Source organism: Pecten maximus, chromosome 4, assembly GCF_902652985.1.
Source record: "Pecten maximus chromosome 4, xPecMax1.1, whole genome shotgun sequence".
Taxonomy (NCBI): Eukaryota; Metazoa; Mollusca; class Bivalvia; order Pectinida; family Pectinidae; genus Pecten; species Pecten maximus.
This window is the reverse complement of record NC_047018.1, coordinates 39287693-39306295: the sequence shown is the minus strand read 5'-3', so window position 1 is coordinate 39306295 and position 18603 is coordinate 39287693. Positions and strand designations below refer to the sequence as shown.

Here is an 18603-nt window from a genome sequence, read left to right as displayed (position 1 = left end):
TACTTCCAGTAATCAATATAGATGTAGATTTCTGAAATCAACATAGAATGTTGGGATACATTTCATTCCCATGGTGATCAGCTTAAAAAATATGATTGGGGATTTCCTATATTGCTGTTATTCCAAACATCCCCCCTGACACATTCAATGGTAGACTATAGAGGCTAAATATATGATCAAAAGTGTCTATAATACGGATTATATATGAACCTAAGTAGCCTTTGACCCCAAATCCCCTGATCCACTTCAGGGATATAGGGAGATTCTTCAGAATAGATCTCTTGAGCGACTTTGGCAGCCGAAGATGTAGAACAATGTTATAGGTCTTCTCCGGAATAGCTCTGTCTAAGTTCCACCTGTCATAAAACACAGCATTCATTCACAAGTGGTGCACACTTATCGGAATTAAATTCATCTGTTTATAATTTTACCCGTCAATGGACTCGTACATCAGTTACAATGATGCTAAGGGAGCAGAAAATGTTTTGATGTTCTTTTCCAGATGTGATATGTGTAAAAATGATATGAAATATATCTTACCAACATTTTACATACAGTTTATTTAAGTTTCATAAATTTTTTTTTTCAGTAATTAGCGTTAGATGTAATGTTTTACTCTTCATTCTCAATGCTTAAATTGTCTTGTATGAACCAAAGTTACAAATGTTAGCATACTCATGCAGGCCTAGTGGCAGCTGAGGGATCATCACTTTATTTTATCACAGAATTTTGTAAATAATTAAAGCACCCCAAAAAACCTGTATATTAGGTACCATATAAATGTATATTAGTAAACATGTGATCTGTTCAAGCTTTTAGACTTTTTTAAGCCTTCGCAATGAAATAGGGGAGGGGGGGGGGGGGGGGAGACATATTATATATATAGTGTTATCATGTCCCTCCCGTTCCGTTCCGTCGCATCACATCCCATCACATCCTGTCGCATTGTGTTCCGTCCCATCCCATCCCGTCCTGTCCCATCCCGTCCTGTCCCATCCTGTCCTGATGCAATGTAACTAGCTTATCTCAGGAACTGCTGATGTGATCCTCACCAAACTGTGTTTCAGGGTGTTGGGTGGCAGCGCGGGGATTTAAATCTGACAGACATTTTCTAGTTTTATACTTATATAAGTATACACTTCTTTTTCATTCTTGTGTCTTTGATCTCTAAATTCTCCAAAAGTTATTTACAATAAAAAAGAGATGTTTCCTTAAAACATGCCGATTTGGATATGAATTAAGTTTTATACTTGAGCGTCTTTCGACTGACCATCAGATATGTTTTCAGGTGGTGCCAGCCTGGACCAGTTTGTCGGTTGCCTACGGAACCCCATGTTTGGTGGTAAGGAGGTGAGGCCTGGCGAAACACATCGGGTGAAGGCTGGGTGTGTTGATTTATGTGTCACCAAAAACTACTGTGTTAAAGGCACCCACTGTATAAACCAGTACACGGACATGCTCTGCGACTGCTTCGGCTCCGACAATGAAGGAAAATATTGCAACATCACTAGTAAGTGTTAAAATCTGTTCTTTAAATCGAAAAAAAAAAATCTTACGACATTTTCAGATTTTTCTTTTTTTTGCTCATCATGAAAAAAATTGGATATAATTAAGTTTTGTTTGTATTCTTATCACCATGAATACAATGTTTTGATGTTAAAAACACTAACTTATGGAAAACGTGTGTGTTATACAGAGCCGACTGTGGTGACGCTGAGGGGCTATGAGTGGATCACTTATCAACTTTACCAGAGACCGAAAGACAAGATGTTGATGGATAATACACGAATCAGTCTGCATTTCAAGGTGTGTTATTTAAAACACAGCTGGCTTGAGGGTGATACGAAAATTTATTCACCAGAGGCAAATTAATCAAAATCACAACTTTTCTAGTAAGAAGTTGGGTACCAGGTTGAATTAGAGTGGTTGTTATTTAGATGTGTTAATGATATTTATGTTGTATTTATCCAGTAGTAGGCCCATACCTGGTAATTCAAGCTCTCCCATGTCTAGTACGTGCAACTGATTAGAAATTATAGCAAAGCCATTGTCTCGCAATAAGCCCGCCCCCTAGTCTGAGTCAAAATCTAAACAAAATTAAGTATAGAAACCATCAGATTATTACAGGATAAAGACAGTCTGTTACAGCCAAATCATCTCCGGTGGAAAAAAAATGTAGTCGGATGACTTCATGAAAAAGGTGTCGCTTCATGATGACACATACCTTAATTACCAATATGACCCTCCAAGACTGAAGTCAACTCTGTATCAATTAGGGATGACCTTTCTATGTTTTGAATTTTGTGGAGATTTATCTGCTTGACTGGCTTCTCATGTCCTAATTTCTATTTATTTGATTTAAGACAAGCGAAAACTTGATAATTTTTTGGATGTTAATGTGCATTTTGATCATCTAGGTATTTGTGACCTAAGGAACATTCAATGACCTTTATCAAGGTCACGCTGATGGTCATGTTGTCAATTTCATGACCTTCCAGGGGTCAGTCAGGTTTGCTTAAGTCATTAACCATTGCGGTGATCAGAGCATCATAATGATTCAAATAAGATGTTTTTGGGGGATGGTATATATTGTGAATATTACAGACAAAAATTATTCTCATAATTGACCAATCAAACGTGTGTTACATCTTAATGAATTAAATTGTATCGTATAATTAATCTCTAACGATATGACTTTCATTTTCAGTCTGACAGAGGGTCTGGCGTATTGATATATGCCGTGGGAGGTGCTCCGTACAACAGTCACTTAATCGCCTCCGTTCATGAAGGCACTGTGACGGTCTCCATGGCGTTTGGTGATGATGTCATACAGGAGAGGATGGGGATCGGTGTGGACGATCAAAGGTGCCGTGTTCATGATATCAAGTTAAATTTTACAAACTGTAAACTGTTTACTTTTCATCAATAGTTATTTCTTACGAGTATGATTCAAATTATTCATACGCAAGGTTCAAGCTCAAGCTGAAGAGCAGTGTTCAAAAAGTTCGCAAGGTTCAAACTGCCAAAAAGCAGTATTAAAATATGTGGATATTTTGTAAAACATTCACAATTGTATTTAAATGACACATGAATTATCATCTGATGAATTGAGTAAGTAGTTTACAGTTATAAGAAGGTGAGAAATAAGACCGAAGAGCGGATGGAACATCAGTCATAATTTACATCAATCTCATTTGCATATTTCTATTGAAGACAATTGATCATTATTTTTTCCATTTTGCATTTTGAAATACCAATTGTTTTTATTAATTTATTCAACAAATTTGATTTTTAAATTCACTTTTGATTTTTGATTTGTGAAAATATTTCTTAGTATATTGTTTATAGATACACTTTTACATCCTATGTGATTTTGCATGTGGATTTGATTTGAATTTTTTTTTTCTCTAAAATAATTTTGACTTGGATCTTATAATACTTATATTTGGATGTATCTAAATCTGAAATTACTGCATAGAGGAGACCATTTGATGAATAAATAATATTTGAATACAGATTTGTATGTCCCTTTACCTACCTGAGTCATTCTCACTATATAGCAGGCACAGATGCCAAATTGTTTCATACAAGAACAGGGAAAGTAGTATAATTTAGGTTTTACATATTTCCAATGTGCCAATGTTTATTCCATGTCATCTTTTGAGTACAACATGTAGTACCATTACTAGGAGGACATATAAAAGTCTCTTTAGTTTATTTCTCTTAAAAATAAATAAAACATATTCTGTACGAAATGTTCTAGAAAAAAAACTGACAAAATAGATTGAAGACTTTCTCAAATAATTATTTTATCAGTATAGATGTATGCTTAAATATTCATGATTTAGGGACATCAGCAAGTCTTGGTGATAGCACACCATTCTAGATCATGTTTATAAATTATCTTACATTCAGACTTAAATTATCTCTGTTTACTAAATACATAATTACTGTATGTACCCCATATGTGCACACTCCAAATTCAACCTTAATTTCTATTTAATTTGGATATTATTTTTTTCTAAATTACATAATGCATGATCTATTGTTTTGAATTTTCTTGTTTGATGTTGGTTTTTTGCCACTCACGTTGATCATCTTCATCTCATTTTCACGCGGCCATCTGTAGGAAGTTGAAAGGGTAAGTGTGAGAGGCAGGAATGTACCGGAGAATGTACGGTTAGAAGGGTTGTCTCCCTTGGACCATCACCGCTTCCTGTCGTCATGGCTACTGAAAATTTCCGCTACATGTACATGTACCTGTCCATTAGTTGATCCATTTCAAACAATTGTTTTTTGCTTCAGACTTGACTATGTATCAGGCATAGACTATCATTTCCTCCCCGCATTTAATTGTATGTTGCATCAAGCATTCAGCTAACTAAAATTCTAACTAATACGAATCAGTTAAATTTAATTGATTTTTTTTTTCTAATGATTTTTTTAATTTCTTTTCCTATTTTTTTAAGGCAACACATGACTCATTGTTTCCTATTCAGACATTTCTTTTCATTCCATAATTCATTTCTATCCTTAATTTGACTGAACACTGGTTTCATGGTTGTCATGATTCTGAGGTTGTTGCTCATGGGGACATATTTCTTCTTTCCTTTGTTGGCTTGATCTTTTTCTTGAAGTTTATGTCTTGGCTTCAAATATTGACTTAGAATGGTGATCAATGATATAGCCAGCCTTTAGGTTTATATGGATGCTCTAATCATATATAGGCGGACTGGTAGGCCTAATTTTCAGCTCTCAAAACCTTATCTAAATTGCTGTTTCGAAGCAAACGAAACTTTACAAATAGAAGAAATCAATTTTGAAATGCTATAAAGGTATCAAAACCATGAAATACAATTGTACCTTAGTCATGAGAGTGTATATCTGGCTATATACATCTGATGTATTTTTTCTGCATGTAATTATACTATGGATATTGTAATACTTATATACCTTTTACAGAACTTGATTGGAGAAATATATTTGTTTAACACACTCCGGAGCAACCTTAACGCGCAGTGCACATTGACTTCTTATATGGCATGATATTTTTGAGAGGAAAATCTCTTGGCAAGTGTATGTTTTAGTGAAGTGATAAAGTAAAACTCAAAAAGAAATGTTCAGTGTCTGATATTTTGGACTTCAGATCCGATTTTCATGTTTGACCGTCATAAGAAAGTGACACATGTTCTTGTTTGATGCCACAGTTAACCCCGTTTGGAAGATGATTATCAATTCTTTCTATGCTGATATTTGTGATAAATTTAACTTCACAGGATCAAATTGCATATTGAAGACAATGTTACTTGTCTGAGAGAGTTTTATATCTTTTTATGTTAAGATAGTTCTTCCCTAACTCGGAATATCTGATTTTGTTCATTTCTGAGAAGTTTGGAAGAGCAATTGCAAACCTTTTTTGTTTGGTTGTTGAATTTCCTTTTTGATGCAAAGAGTTCAAATGGCCATTTGCTCTCTGTCATTTGGTCTTTACTAAAGTTTTTAAAGCTAACAAAAATAATCTTTCAAATATTGAACAAAATAAGGATATATTACTTATAGACTGATAAATCTTATTTCAAAAAGATCTGCATTGGACCTTTAATCTTTAATTTGCTAAAAACATAGCTTTTGAGAGATGTACTATTGGGTGCATGATGTCTGAGAGCATTTTTACTGAAGGTATGACTTTTTGAGAAATGGATTTTTACTGAAGACTGTTGATCAAACAGCTTTCAGAGTTCCAGGAGAAGACATGACTATAGCCAGATAGATTCTTTCTGAAGTGTTAATATTTGAAAGATTGACATTGGATTCTGGTTCAAGTCATATGCCTGGTCAGACCTTTAATTCTATTCCTGGCTGCAGACTTGACCTTTTAAAGAAAGGTGACTGGCTCATTGTATTTACCCTCTATATGACTCACATGAGCAATGGATTTAAAATTGTGTTTAATGCTAGAAACATGACATTTGTGAGAGAAAAGTTAGATGTTAAAGAAGATTTTTATGACAAATGAGTTCAGATCACATTAAATGTAGAACGCATGACCTTGGTGAGAGAGCTGGGGTGTACATGTTTGGGCATGTTTGTTTTGAATGCCGGATGTCAGTCATTCCTATAACCATTTGTTTAGCATTATAATACATTTCACAGGACTTTTATCATTCCATAAGTGCATTTGTCTGTATCCAAAAAAGGGTTCAATATTTCTGCATTTGGCAGATGTCAATTCTGTTTGCCTCAGCTCTGTAATGAATTTTTGCATGCAGGTATTTACTGGGGTATTTCAAAATATACCAGATTTTCTTGTTAGCTGCATATTGGTACAAAATATTGATATTGATTTAACAATTTTACTTGGTACCTGTTTATACTAGACAATGTAAAAAGACAGTAACTGGATGGGATTAGATTTCGGTATATCAAAAAAAGTAAAGGATATAAGCGTGACATTTCATGACTATTGTGATGTCCAAAAGCAAATTTTATCCAATCACATCATATTTTTACTACCATATATTTCACGCATTTTGACAATTTTTTTGATGAATATTTATAACTTTTGAGTTTTCAGTAGAATTTATTGAAATTTCACATAGAGAATTATTTGCTCATTCCTCTAATTGATATTTGTATAATTCTCCGTAGCTGATTTCAAAAGATATTGCACATTACAGTTTTAGAAATTAGCAATAGAAATATTTAGTAAGAATAAATAAATAGATGACATAACACTTTTGTTACTGATACATTAAATTAAGCAATGGAAAAGTATGTCAAAAATATCAGGTAAAAAAGCTTAAATTACAATTGTCTACTGATGTATTGGTCGAATTTCAAGAAAATCCATTGAAAAACAAAGTCATAAAAATTATCAAAATTTTGCCAAATTGTCTAAAATATAAAATAAAACTATTAAATGACTTTTGGCACATTACTGTCCAGTCTGTAACCTTCATCAGAGGAATGTCAGTGTAGAGTATGGTACACCCAGGTGTTAAGTACCGGGGTATATGAGATTGTAATTAAACTAACATGTCTTTTTCGTCTAAACTGTAATGTTATGTACAAGTGGATTCAGGGTGTTCACACTTTGATCTGTACTGGTTGTGATATACCAAGGTCTGTTTTTACTTACAAACCTGAAGGAAATGTTTCATGATAACAGACAGTGCCTGGATCAATTTTTCTGGTCAGATTACACAGGTTTTCATACAACATTCGAATTCAATAAGAACAATGTTGGAGATCCCTTTTGTAGATTGTAAACTCTTATACAGAGTCAAATCTCAAGCTTTGGGAGATATTTTCTTTAGTGTATATGTTTTACAGTATTTTTCTGCAAATAAGCCCTCTCTTCATTTATGCAAAGTCATCAGTTTTAAAATTTTTAAGCTAAAAGTGGTTAAAAATAAGCAGTACTGAACATTTACACTAGGGGAGGGGGGCTTATTTCAGGATAAACATGGTACTAATCTTTTACACAAGGGGATGGGGGATGGGGGCTTATTTGAGGATAGATACAGTGCTAAACATATACACTGGGGAGGGAGCTTATTTGAGGATAAAAAAAGTAATTATATCAAAAGACAATTTTACCCAAACAAAGCAGTTAACAAAAGAACACCTTTATTAGTACTGATCACTTGGGTTTATAGACAAGTTTTTAGCCTTCCATTTGTTAGTCTCATCATACACGGTTGTAATAAGTTTTATATGTGTTACTATGTATATATCATGTTACCGCTAACTGTCTTATATATTACATATTCACATTATCTGTTACGCAGATGGCATTCATATTGACAATAAATACAATTTGAGGACCATACAATGGTTGCATCATACCTGTTGTTTTACATCAGATTTTATAAGATACATATTTTATTTTACAAAATATAATCATTTTTCTAACGTTCATAAAACCAATACAGTCACACATTTTAATTAAATGACGTTTGCCCTTGTGTGTATTTAGGTGGCACAATCTGACCATTGTCCACAGCCCAGTGGAGGTCAATTTCCTACTGGACGGTATGTCACACAGACATTCACTCGACCCAAAAAACTTCCACATCAGCTTTGACCCTCAGATCTACTTCGGAGGGGGAGATAATTTTGTTACAACACAAGGTAAGCTTGTTGGAGTTAGCTCCCTTAGATACAAGATTTCTTGGTCGTTATTTTCGAATAATTCATTGTTTCTTGACAACTGATTGGTCCAATTTGTAATTTGAAAATGCCAAGACAGATGATATTGACAAATTATAATCATCTTGTAGTGTGATGTCATTCAATAATAATATAATACAACCGGAAAGTGAAATGTTTAACCTTTGATTGTTGTAAAAGGGTATATTATTATCTCTTGGCTAACAGATTTCAGTCAACATTTACATGTCAGAAAAAAATCCATTCTTTATTTTATAGCTTTCAAAATAAATTCATTGCTTTAAAATTGAGTAAAAATGTTGATATTCATGTCGGGCACAAATCTCCCTTATTTTTGGTAAAACTCCTCATCAATCTCCCTTAACTCATTCACCCCTGAAGTGTCATAATGAACTATTCCAATATTTGAATTGGAAGAGTTCAAATGTGTCTTCAGGGGTGAATGATTTAATGGTTTCCAAAAAGTATGGCATGTATACATTCTTTGTTTGTACAGGGCTGCAAGTGACGCAGAACTTTGTAGGGTGTCTAAAAAATGTTTATGTGAATGAAATATCGGTCCTGCATCGTCTTGTGGGAGGTGATCCTCAGACCCAACTCAAAGGCGGAACCATGCCACAACAGGGCTGTCGTAAGGTCCAAGACATCCCAATGACATTCCCAAAGTCTGGCACGATGTTACTGTTTGATGGATACGGCGGTCAGGACCTTACAGTAGAGTTAGAGTTTCGAACCGTAAGGCAGGATGCTGTGCTTCTCTACTTCAATCTGTTGTCACCGGGAAATATCGATACAGGAAACTTAGAGGTAGGCGACCAGGAATAAGTCTGATTGTACAAGTACTGAAGTTATCCTTCAGTAAAGCCCTCCCCATGTGTAAAATTTTGTATTTTAGCTTTTGGAGAGCTAATTTGTACCACACTTGAATCATACTATATTAGAGTTGGTGTTTCTACAAAAATGAAGGAGAGGGTAATTATTCATGTGGGCAGGGGCTTATTTGTGGATAAATTTGATATGTTTGAAAGTAATTAATGATTATAAGCAATAAATTGTGATGTCAAGGTAGACAGCACACATATCTTACACTAAGACAACTGGCGTTTATACCACAATTGCATGAAAATATATATGGTTTCTAACCTGACTATGTAGACTTTGATTCTATAGATACATAAATTGTAGTCCATCCTCCTCAAAAAGGAGAATTCAATCAGGGCCGACAAGAACGATCAGTATAAGGAGATTAAACCGATTTTAAATTGTTTTGAACTAGATTTAAAAAAAAAATAAATGTGATTTCTGATTTCAAAGGAAATGTGAAAGTGATTATTAATTTCTGTTTTCACAGGTATGGGTGAGAGATGGGCAGCCTCTTTTACATTATGTCTCGTCTCTTAGCAACGGAAGCCACACCAGAAATACCACAGTGGCAATGGTTGTCAATAACAACAGGTGGCACATGCTCCGTCTAGAGTTCAAGGCCGGGTAGGTACCACTATATCTGATTCTCACCCAATATCATGTATAATGATGTGTGATGATCGATGTATGATGATGTATATTGACGTATGATGATGATGATGTATGATGATGTTTGATGATGTATAATGATGTATGATGATGTATGATGATGTATGATGATGTATAATGATGTATAATGATGTATGATGATGTATAATGATGTATATTGACGTATGATGATGATGATGAATAATGATGTATGATGATGTATGATGATGTATAATGTATAATGATGTATAATGATGTATGACGTATGATGATGTACGATGATGTATGATGTATGATGATGTATGATGATGTATAATGATGTATAATGATGTATGATGATGTATAATGATGTATATTGATGTATAATGATGTACGATGATGTATAATGATGTATAATGATGTATGATGATGTATATTGACGTATGATGATGATGATGTATAATGATGTATGATGATGTATAATGATGTATGATGATGTATGATGATGTATAATGATGTATAATGACGTATGACGTATGATGTACGATGATGTATGATGATGATGATGATGTATGATGATGTATATTGACGTATGATGATGATGATGTTTGATGATGTATGATGATGTACATTGTATGATGATGTACGATGATGTATGATGTATGTATGATGATGTGTGATGATGTATAATGATGTACATTGTATGATGATGCATAATGATGTATGATGATGTATAATGATGTATAATGATGTATGATGACGTATGATGTATAATGAAGTATGATGATGTATGATGATGTATGATGATGCTATGGAGTTTTTATTCGTTTCAAAATGAAAAATTTTTCATGAAAGCCATTGAATTAAGAGGAGAAATCATGTTTCAGAACGGCCAAGGTTCGTATCGGGAGTCGATCAGTTGTCCTAGAGGGCGTTGGGGAGCCTATCTACGTCAGTGGTGCCATCATTGTGGGCTTTGTCCCGAAAGTCTATACAGGTAATTAACAGGTTAAATATGGAGATATACACAAGTTAATGACCTTTAACCTCTATATATATTTGACTGAAAGAGGAAATATTTCATTCATTGAAATGAAATTCACAGATTATGTTATCTTTTGATTTTAAGTATTTTTAGGCCGTCTGGCCCATAGGTCTGGAACCAGCCACCATGCTTTGTCTATATTGCTGTGTGCGGTATGCTGTTTGAAACATTTGAGAAATTTTGAAGTACTTTTCGAATTATAAAACTAAAATCTTAAACTTTCCTTAAATATCCTGATCAAATGTTACTTTGGGCCGCGGTGACCAAGTGGTTAAGGTGTCCCGACACTTTATCACTAGCCCTCCACCTCTGGGTGGCAGTTCGAAACCCCAGTGGGACAATTGCAAGGTGCTGACCATAGGCCGGTGGTTTTTCTCCGGGTACTCCGGCTTTCCTCCACCTCCAAAACCTGACATGTCCTTAAATGACCCTGGCAGTTAATAGGAAAATAAACAAAATAAACAAAACTAAACGGAAGGTCTTGGATAAAATCTTAAGATGGTGGCTCTGGCTGCCATGTTGAAAATCACATTTAAACTTCTGAAGTTCCAACAGTGTCATGTATATATAGCCTAGTAATATTTATGGACTGAAAACCAAAAATCTTCTTGCTTTTCAGATAGAACAGAAATTTGACATTTTTTTTGGTCAGTGATAATTATCCTTAAGTCCTAGCTATCCTCTTCTTTAGCAAGTTGCACTGTCTTTGCTTTGAATATAATTTTGACTTTGTTTTACAGAAAACATTGGATTTGTTGGTTGTATACGGAACCTAAAACTCCAGAATGAGACTATTGACCCAATTAAGTTGATGGACAATCGTGACGTTGTGGACGGCGTGTTTCTAGATGGCTGTGACCTAGTTGATCATTGTCGCTATGGCCCACCGTGTCAGCATGGTGGCCAGTGTTTGGCAGACTGGGACGGGATATCTTGTAACTGTGAAGCCACATCTTACACTGGAAAAACTTGTCACTTTCGTAAGTGTCTGTCATCTGATACCTGTCAAAGAGCTACAACTGAAAACTGGAGATTCTATTCAGTTTGAAAAGCCTTTCCAACCTGGAGATATCTGGCTTTAAATCTAAAATTCTATCATTCATTGTAATTGAGATACTGTGTTTTATCAATAAAACATATAAGGAGGTGAGAATAATGGATTTAATTTTCAAAAATCCCCCAGTGTTGGAATTTTTACACTGTAAATTGAAAACTGAAATATTCTGGAGGATCCAGTCCAAAACAACAGATGGTCTTAGTCTGTATGGCCGAGGCATATACACAGAAAACTTCCTACCTCTAACTGGGAATTCCTTTTTTTTTTTTTAGATATGTTGAGTAAAATCAGTAAGATACATTGAGGTATTAATGGCAACATGAGTCAGGTCATTTGGCAATCATAAGAAATGTTGTGTGTTCATTACTTCATCATTTTAATCTAGGAATTATAATGGGGAATAAATATGAAAAAAAAATAAATAAAAAGATTTCACACTAGAACTTTCATACTGATTGTATAAAGAGTATAACTGGCCAAGATAATTGGTGATCTGAGAAGAGAAAATTATGGAAAATTAATAAAAAAAATCAAACCAATAATTGATGCAGAAATTACAAAACATATTAATTATGAGAGTTTAGAAATGACAAAACAAAAACAGGAAGTTTGGACCAAATGCTGTTCTTCATATTAATTTTGTTTACGTGATATTTTCAACTCCACCACTAGAAAGATTGTTGTCACCATTTATGTGGTTTTAGTGTTCAAATACAACTATACAAAGCCTCCAAACACCTACATATTGATGACATGTATCATAAACTTTTATTGAACGTTTTTCTTCGATTTCATGGAGAAAAATCTAATTTGAATTATTCCAAAGATAATTTCGCCTATAAAACCAATTTTGATTGTTCAGTTAAATAATTCCTGGCGAAATACTGATTAGGATAATGAAACTGATTCCTATCTTTGCAATATCATGATATTTATCAACAGCACGGTACAAGCAAACGTGCGATGAATACTACCAGGCTGGGTACACAGGATCAGGGGTCTACTTGCTGGACGTAGATGGTGAGGGACCGATGGAACCCCATCATGCCCTGTGTCAAATGGGCCACATAACGCTTGACTCTCAAAGAGTCCTTGACCTCACTGGGGCAACTGTGGTAGAACACAACCTAGCACCGGGCACAACAATACGAGACCCTGAACTGGGTGAACTCAAGAAAGTCTTATCATATAGGTGAGACTATATATTGGCCACCAGCCTGAGGTTTTTATAAAGAATTTCCTAGCTATATTCTAATACTGTATGATAAACTCCACTAGTTTGAAATTCTAGAATCAGAGATTTCCTAGAGACCAAAATTTTAAAGTTCATTTTGTGGAGCTGTGAATACTTCACCGACGTAGCAGTTCAAAGGTTATCTTAAGACAAATTAAGTGAATCAGCATTAACTGATGAATTTAGATTACAAAAATATATATATGCATTCATATCCGTCCTAACCAACTCTGTCAGATACAGGCCCTTTAAAATTATTATCCTGTTGAACTGTATGTTTATCAAGGGACCACCTGCACTGAGATAATTAGTATGTTTGCTGTTAGGTAAAATTTTTTGTGGGTGCATTAGGTGGATATACATGTATACAGCCGCAAAATGTTATTTTCAAATTGAAACCAGAATACCACATGTATTCAAACGGACAAATTTATCAGAATTACAAAAACCAAAATTACAAAAACAAAAAATCAATTAGCACAGTGTTGGAAGCAAATTGCAAAAGTTTACATCAACTGCTTAAGTAACCAATTATACACTACTTCTTTTAGGAATTCCTGAGGGTGAGTTCTGAAAACAGCTGTTTCTATAAATGAAGTTCATCTGTTGATTGTAAAACCGTAATTCTTGGTTACTGTAACAAGATTGATTGTAATCAAATTATAGTAGGTCATTCTGTAAAAGAAGAAAAAGTCATCAATTGTTTTTCAATTTATAGAGAGATGAATCATGAGATTCTCCTACAGTTGGCAAGGATGTCTGCTGAATGTAAGCAGTATGTGGAGTACAGCTGTTACCGTGCTCCAATCAGGTCAGTATAACTGTTACCGTGCTCTAATCAGGACAGTATAACTGTTACCGTGCTCCAATCAGGTCAGTATAACTGTTACCGTGCTCCTATCAGGTCAGTATAACTGTTACCGTGCTCTAATCAGGTCAGTATAACTGTTACCGTGCTCCAATCAGGTCAGTATAACTGTTACCGTGCTCCTATCAGGTCAGTATAACTGTTACCGTGCTCCAATCAGGTCAGTATAACTGTTACCGTGCTCCAATCAGGTCAGTATAACTGTTACCGTGCTCCAATCAGGTACCGGCTCCAATCAGGTCAGTATAACTGTTACCGTGCTCCAATCAGGTCAGTATAACTGTTACCGTGCTCCAATCAGGTCAGTATAACTGTTACCGTGCTCCAATCAGGTCAGTATAACTGTTACCGTGCTCCAATCAGGTCAGTATAACTGTTACCGTGCTCCAATCAGGTCAGTATAACTGTTACCGTGCTCCAATCAGGTCAGTATAACTGTTACCATGCTCCAATCAGGTCAGTAAAACTGTTACCGTGCTCCAATCAGGTCAGTAAAACTGTTACCGTGCTCCAATCAGGTCAGTATAACTGTTACCGTGCTCCAATCAGGTCAGTATGACCGTTACCATGCTCCAATCAGGTCAGTATAACTGTTACCGTGCTCCTAACAGGTCAGTATAACTGTTACCGTGCTCCTATCAGGACAGTATAACTGTTACCGTGCTCCTATCAGGACAGTATAACTGTTACCATGCTCCTATCAGGTCAGTATAACTGTTACCGTGCTCCAATCAGGTCAGTATAACTGTTACCGTGCTCCAATCAGGTCAGTATAACTGTTACCGTGCTCCTATCAGGACAGTATAACTGTTACCATGCTCCTATCAGGTCAGTATAACTGTTACCGTGCTCCAATCAGGTCAGTATAACTGTTACCGTGCTCCTATCAGGACAGTATAACTGTTACCATGCTCCTATCAGGTCAGTATAACTGTTACCGTGCTCCAATCAGGTCAGTATAACTGTTACAGTGCTCCAATCAGGTCAGTATAACTGTTACCGTGCTCCTATCAGGTCAGTATAACTGTTACCGTGCTCCTATCAGGACAGTATAACTGTTACCATGCTCCTATCTGGTCAGTATGACTGTTACCTTGCTCCTATCAGGACAGTATAGCTGTTACCGTGCTGCTATCAGGACAGTATAAATGTTACCATGCATGCTCCTATCAGGTCAGTATAACTGTTACCGTGCTCCTTTCAGGTCAGTATAACTGTTACCATGCTCCTATCTGGTCAGTATAACTGTTACCGTGCTCCTATAAGGTCAGTATAACTGTTACCGTGCTCCTATAAGGTCAGTATAACTGCTACCATGCTCCTAATCAGGTCAGTATAACTGTTACCATGCTCCTATCAGCTCCTAGGCAAGATATTTGCTCTGAATATGATGGGTATTTCTAAGTATATATCCCCCAATAAGAGATCTGAATGGGATAAAATAATTCTGTTGTTCGTCCATCTGTCTTTTCTGCAGTCTACATGGTCATTGCAGGACAATAACTCAATTTAAAGTGGACCAAACTTCACAAACTGCTGTATCAGCAAGAGTGCTTGCTTTAGGTTTCTTTTCAGGTCAGAAGTCAAAGGTTAAGGTCACTATAAACAGAAAAAATGATTTCTGGGCAGTTAATTACTTCAGTTAAAGTAAACATATCAAGCTTGATATTCATACACTGCTTTCTCATTAAGAGGTCTTGGTTGAGATATTTTTGGGGGTCAAAACTAAAAGGTCAAGGTCACTGTAAATAGAAAACTAATTTCCAGGCAATAACTCAAGCTCAAGATGACTGATCAAACTGAAACCTGATCACAAATTGCTTCCTTATTTGCTGGTTGATTGGGTTAAATTTGGAGGGAATAAGACAAGGAACCATTAGTATACTTAGCTATTCCTTGATATGGTGTCCGGTTAATCTTTGATTGACTAGAGTTTTGATATATATATTTTTTATTGCCTTGTCAGACTTGGAGACCTGACATTCTTCAGAGCTGCTAGTGGACAGGCTGTGGAATCCATTGGTACAGATACACCGGGACAGTGTGCTTGTTCCCATGACAACCAGTGTCCAGCCAATGGATGCATGTGTGATAGAGGTAAGATAAAGGAGGTACCACTACATTAAGTTCAGCATATGTCTATAGCATATATTGATCAGTAAATAAGCCCATGTCCACAAATAAGCCCTGCAAGCCAACAAATAAGCCCTGTCCACAAATAAGCCTCTTCCTTCTATTTTGAAATATGGTAAATGCACAGTACCTGAATTCCACAGGATAAAACCTGGATAGGAATCTGTAAGTTATCAAAGCTACATTACAACATGTAATTGAAATCACCTGTCAGATTTGACACATTGAATTGACAGGTTGTTTACCAGGTACATTATACGGTATATTTATCAGTAAGCCCTGCGGACCTACAAATAAGCCCTGTCCACAAATAAGCCCCTTCAATTTTGAAATACGGTAGTCAGCTAAAAAGGGTTCACAAATAAACCCTACCAAACTCCAATGCTGAACTTTTACACAAAAGGGAGAGGGAGGGGGCTGGATAGATACTGTATCTTACCACCTCTGAGAATGTTGAAGGCACACCAGACCTGGGCTGTTTCTGATCCTAAATCTTCAACAAGTCTGCTCTAAATTTTTGATTCTGTGATGAGTAATGATGGAGATTCCGATACCAGATATAGAAATCCCAGGAATCTGTTTTATTTCATGAGAACATTATGTTGAATTAATTTGATTGTGAGGAAAATTAAAAAAAAATGATTTTGAATATCATGCTTGTATGAAATTTAATTGCTTATTTCATTAAATATTCTGTTCTGTTGGATATCCATGTAAGGCAATTATTGCAAAAATTACAAAATCTTTAATTAACATTGGAAAAAGAACACAATTCCAGAGCAGTTAAACAACTTTAGAACAGTGGTTGTTAATAGAAAAGATAGCATATGATTTGATTTCTAAATTCTCATCTTTTCTCCAGCGAAATCCTCAATAGTAGTTGACAAGGGAGATAACTTTGTCAAAGGACAGTTGCCCATCACTGAGCTGACAATCTTGAACAAAAGAGGTGGATCTTCCCAGGGAACAGCCAACATCACGTTAGGGCCCCTTAGGTGCTGGGGCAGTAGTAAGTTATACATTTAAAACATTAAATTCTTAAATTTCTGTATATATACATCAGCTGTGATATTTACCTTAGGATATCCTGTTATTCCATAGCAGTATTCTAAAGAATGTGATTTATCTTGTTATTCCATAGCAGTATCCTAAAGAATGTGATTTATCTTGTTATTCCATAGCAGTATCCTAAAGAATGTGATTTATCTTGTTATTCCATAACAGTATCTTAAAGAATGTGATTTATCTTGTTATTCCATAACAGTATCCTAAAGAATGTGATTTATCTTGTTATTCCATAGCAGTATCTTAAAGAATGTGATTTATCTTGTTATTCCATAGCAGTGTCCTAAAGAATGTGATTTATCTTGTTATTCCATAGCAGTATCTTAAAGAATGTGATTTATCTTGTTATTCCATAGCAGTATCCTAAAGAATGTGATTTATCTTGTTATTCCATAACAGTATCCTAAAGAATGTGATTTATCTTGTTATTCCATAGCAGTATCCTAAAGAATGTGATTTATCTTGTTATTCCATAGCAGTGTCCTAAAGAATGTGATTTATCTTGTTATTCCATAGCAGTGTCTTAAAGAATGTGATTTGTACAATAAGATCTAGATTGCCATTCATTTAAATCTGTATAAAGTGTTTATTAGTAAAGACTTTACGTTCTTGTTTGATTTCATTTTACCTTGTAAGGCCCCTATATGACCTACGATATTGATTGGCCGTTAAACCCTAACAGTCAATCAATAAAACAATTGCCAACATAAAAAAAATAGATTTATAAAATGATCTTCATCCAGTTGTTTTTAACTGATAATATCGAGAAACCACGTTTTTTTTCAACAGATGATAACAAACTGGACCATGCTGTAACGTTCACAGGCCAAATGGGCCACCTTGTTCTCCCTCCGTGGAAGTCGTTTGATCTGCGATTCAGCTTCCGTACACACCAACCAAGTGCTCTCCTGTTACATCAGAGTCCGCAGTTCAATAATTCTAACATGTTCAGTATTGAGATGTTGTCAGGTCAGTATATTCTGTAGAAGGGGGCTTATTTCAGAGTAAAACATGAGTATATATCTTGGTATGAAGCCATGAAGGGCTGAATGATTGACAGATAATACATATTAGAAATTAGCATTCACTTTAGAGCAATTTTGCGGGTAGCAAATTTCACAGAATGAATTTATATGCAAAATTTTTATTTATATTTCAGCACGGACAATGCGCTTTTTCTTCGTGATAAATGATGTTGAATTTGTATCGGATGTACAGACGGAAGAACCACTGAACACAGGCGCATGGAAACAGATTCGCGTGGAACGTAGTCAGCAAGACATCCGCTGTAGTATAGCTAAGAAACAACAAACCGTCACCATCCCGGAGATCTGGACGTCGGATGATCCCATCTTCTCAGGACTCCTGTATCTGGGAGGATTACCAGGGTATGGGATCAGTTACTGGCATTTCTGGTGGTAGACACCGCTATAGTCCATTGTAGGATCTGAATATAGGTATTACTATGTAGATTTTTTATGAGCTAGCTGTCCCTTTTCAGCTCATATTTAGGTCCCCTATTGATGAAACCGAGGCGG

The 18603-nt window shown here is 35.5% G+C and overlaps 1 protein-coding gene across 1 annotated transcript in view; it reads left to right on the top strand.

The window, feature by feature from the left end:
- Positions 1-18603, top strand: part of LOC117326534 — a 98181-nt gene that overhangs the window by 52408 nt on the left and 27170 nt on the right. Inside the window, exons 4-17 of the mRNA XM_033883290.1 lie at positions 1289-1510; positions 1697-1806; positions 2708-2865; positions 7979-8133; positions 8669-8979; positions 9524-9660; positions 10551-10660; positions 11449-11688; positions 12708-12957; positions 13718-13810; positions 15834-15964; positions 16863-17009; positions 17855-18034; positions 18225-18453. Of these exons, the coding sequence (XP_033739181.1) occupies positions 1289-1510; positions 1697-1806; positions 2708-2865; positions 7979-8133; positions 8669-8979; positions 9524-9660; positions 10551-10660; positions 11449-11688; positions 12708-12957; positions 13718-13810; positions 15834-15964; positions 16863-17009; positions 17855-18034; positions 18225-18453 (2473 nt within the window). The remainder of the gene's footprint in view (positions 1-1288; positions 1511-1696; positions 1807-2707; positions 2866-7978; positions 8134-8668; positions 8980-9523; positions 9661-10550; positions 10661-11448; positions 11689-12707; positions 12958-13717; positions 13811-15833; positions 15965-16862; positions 17010-17854; positions 18035-18224; positions 18454-18603) is intronic.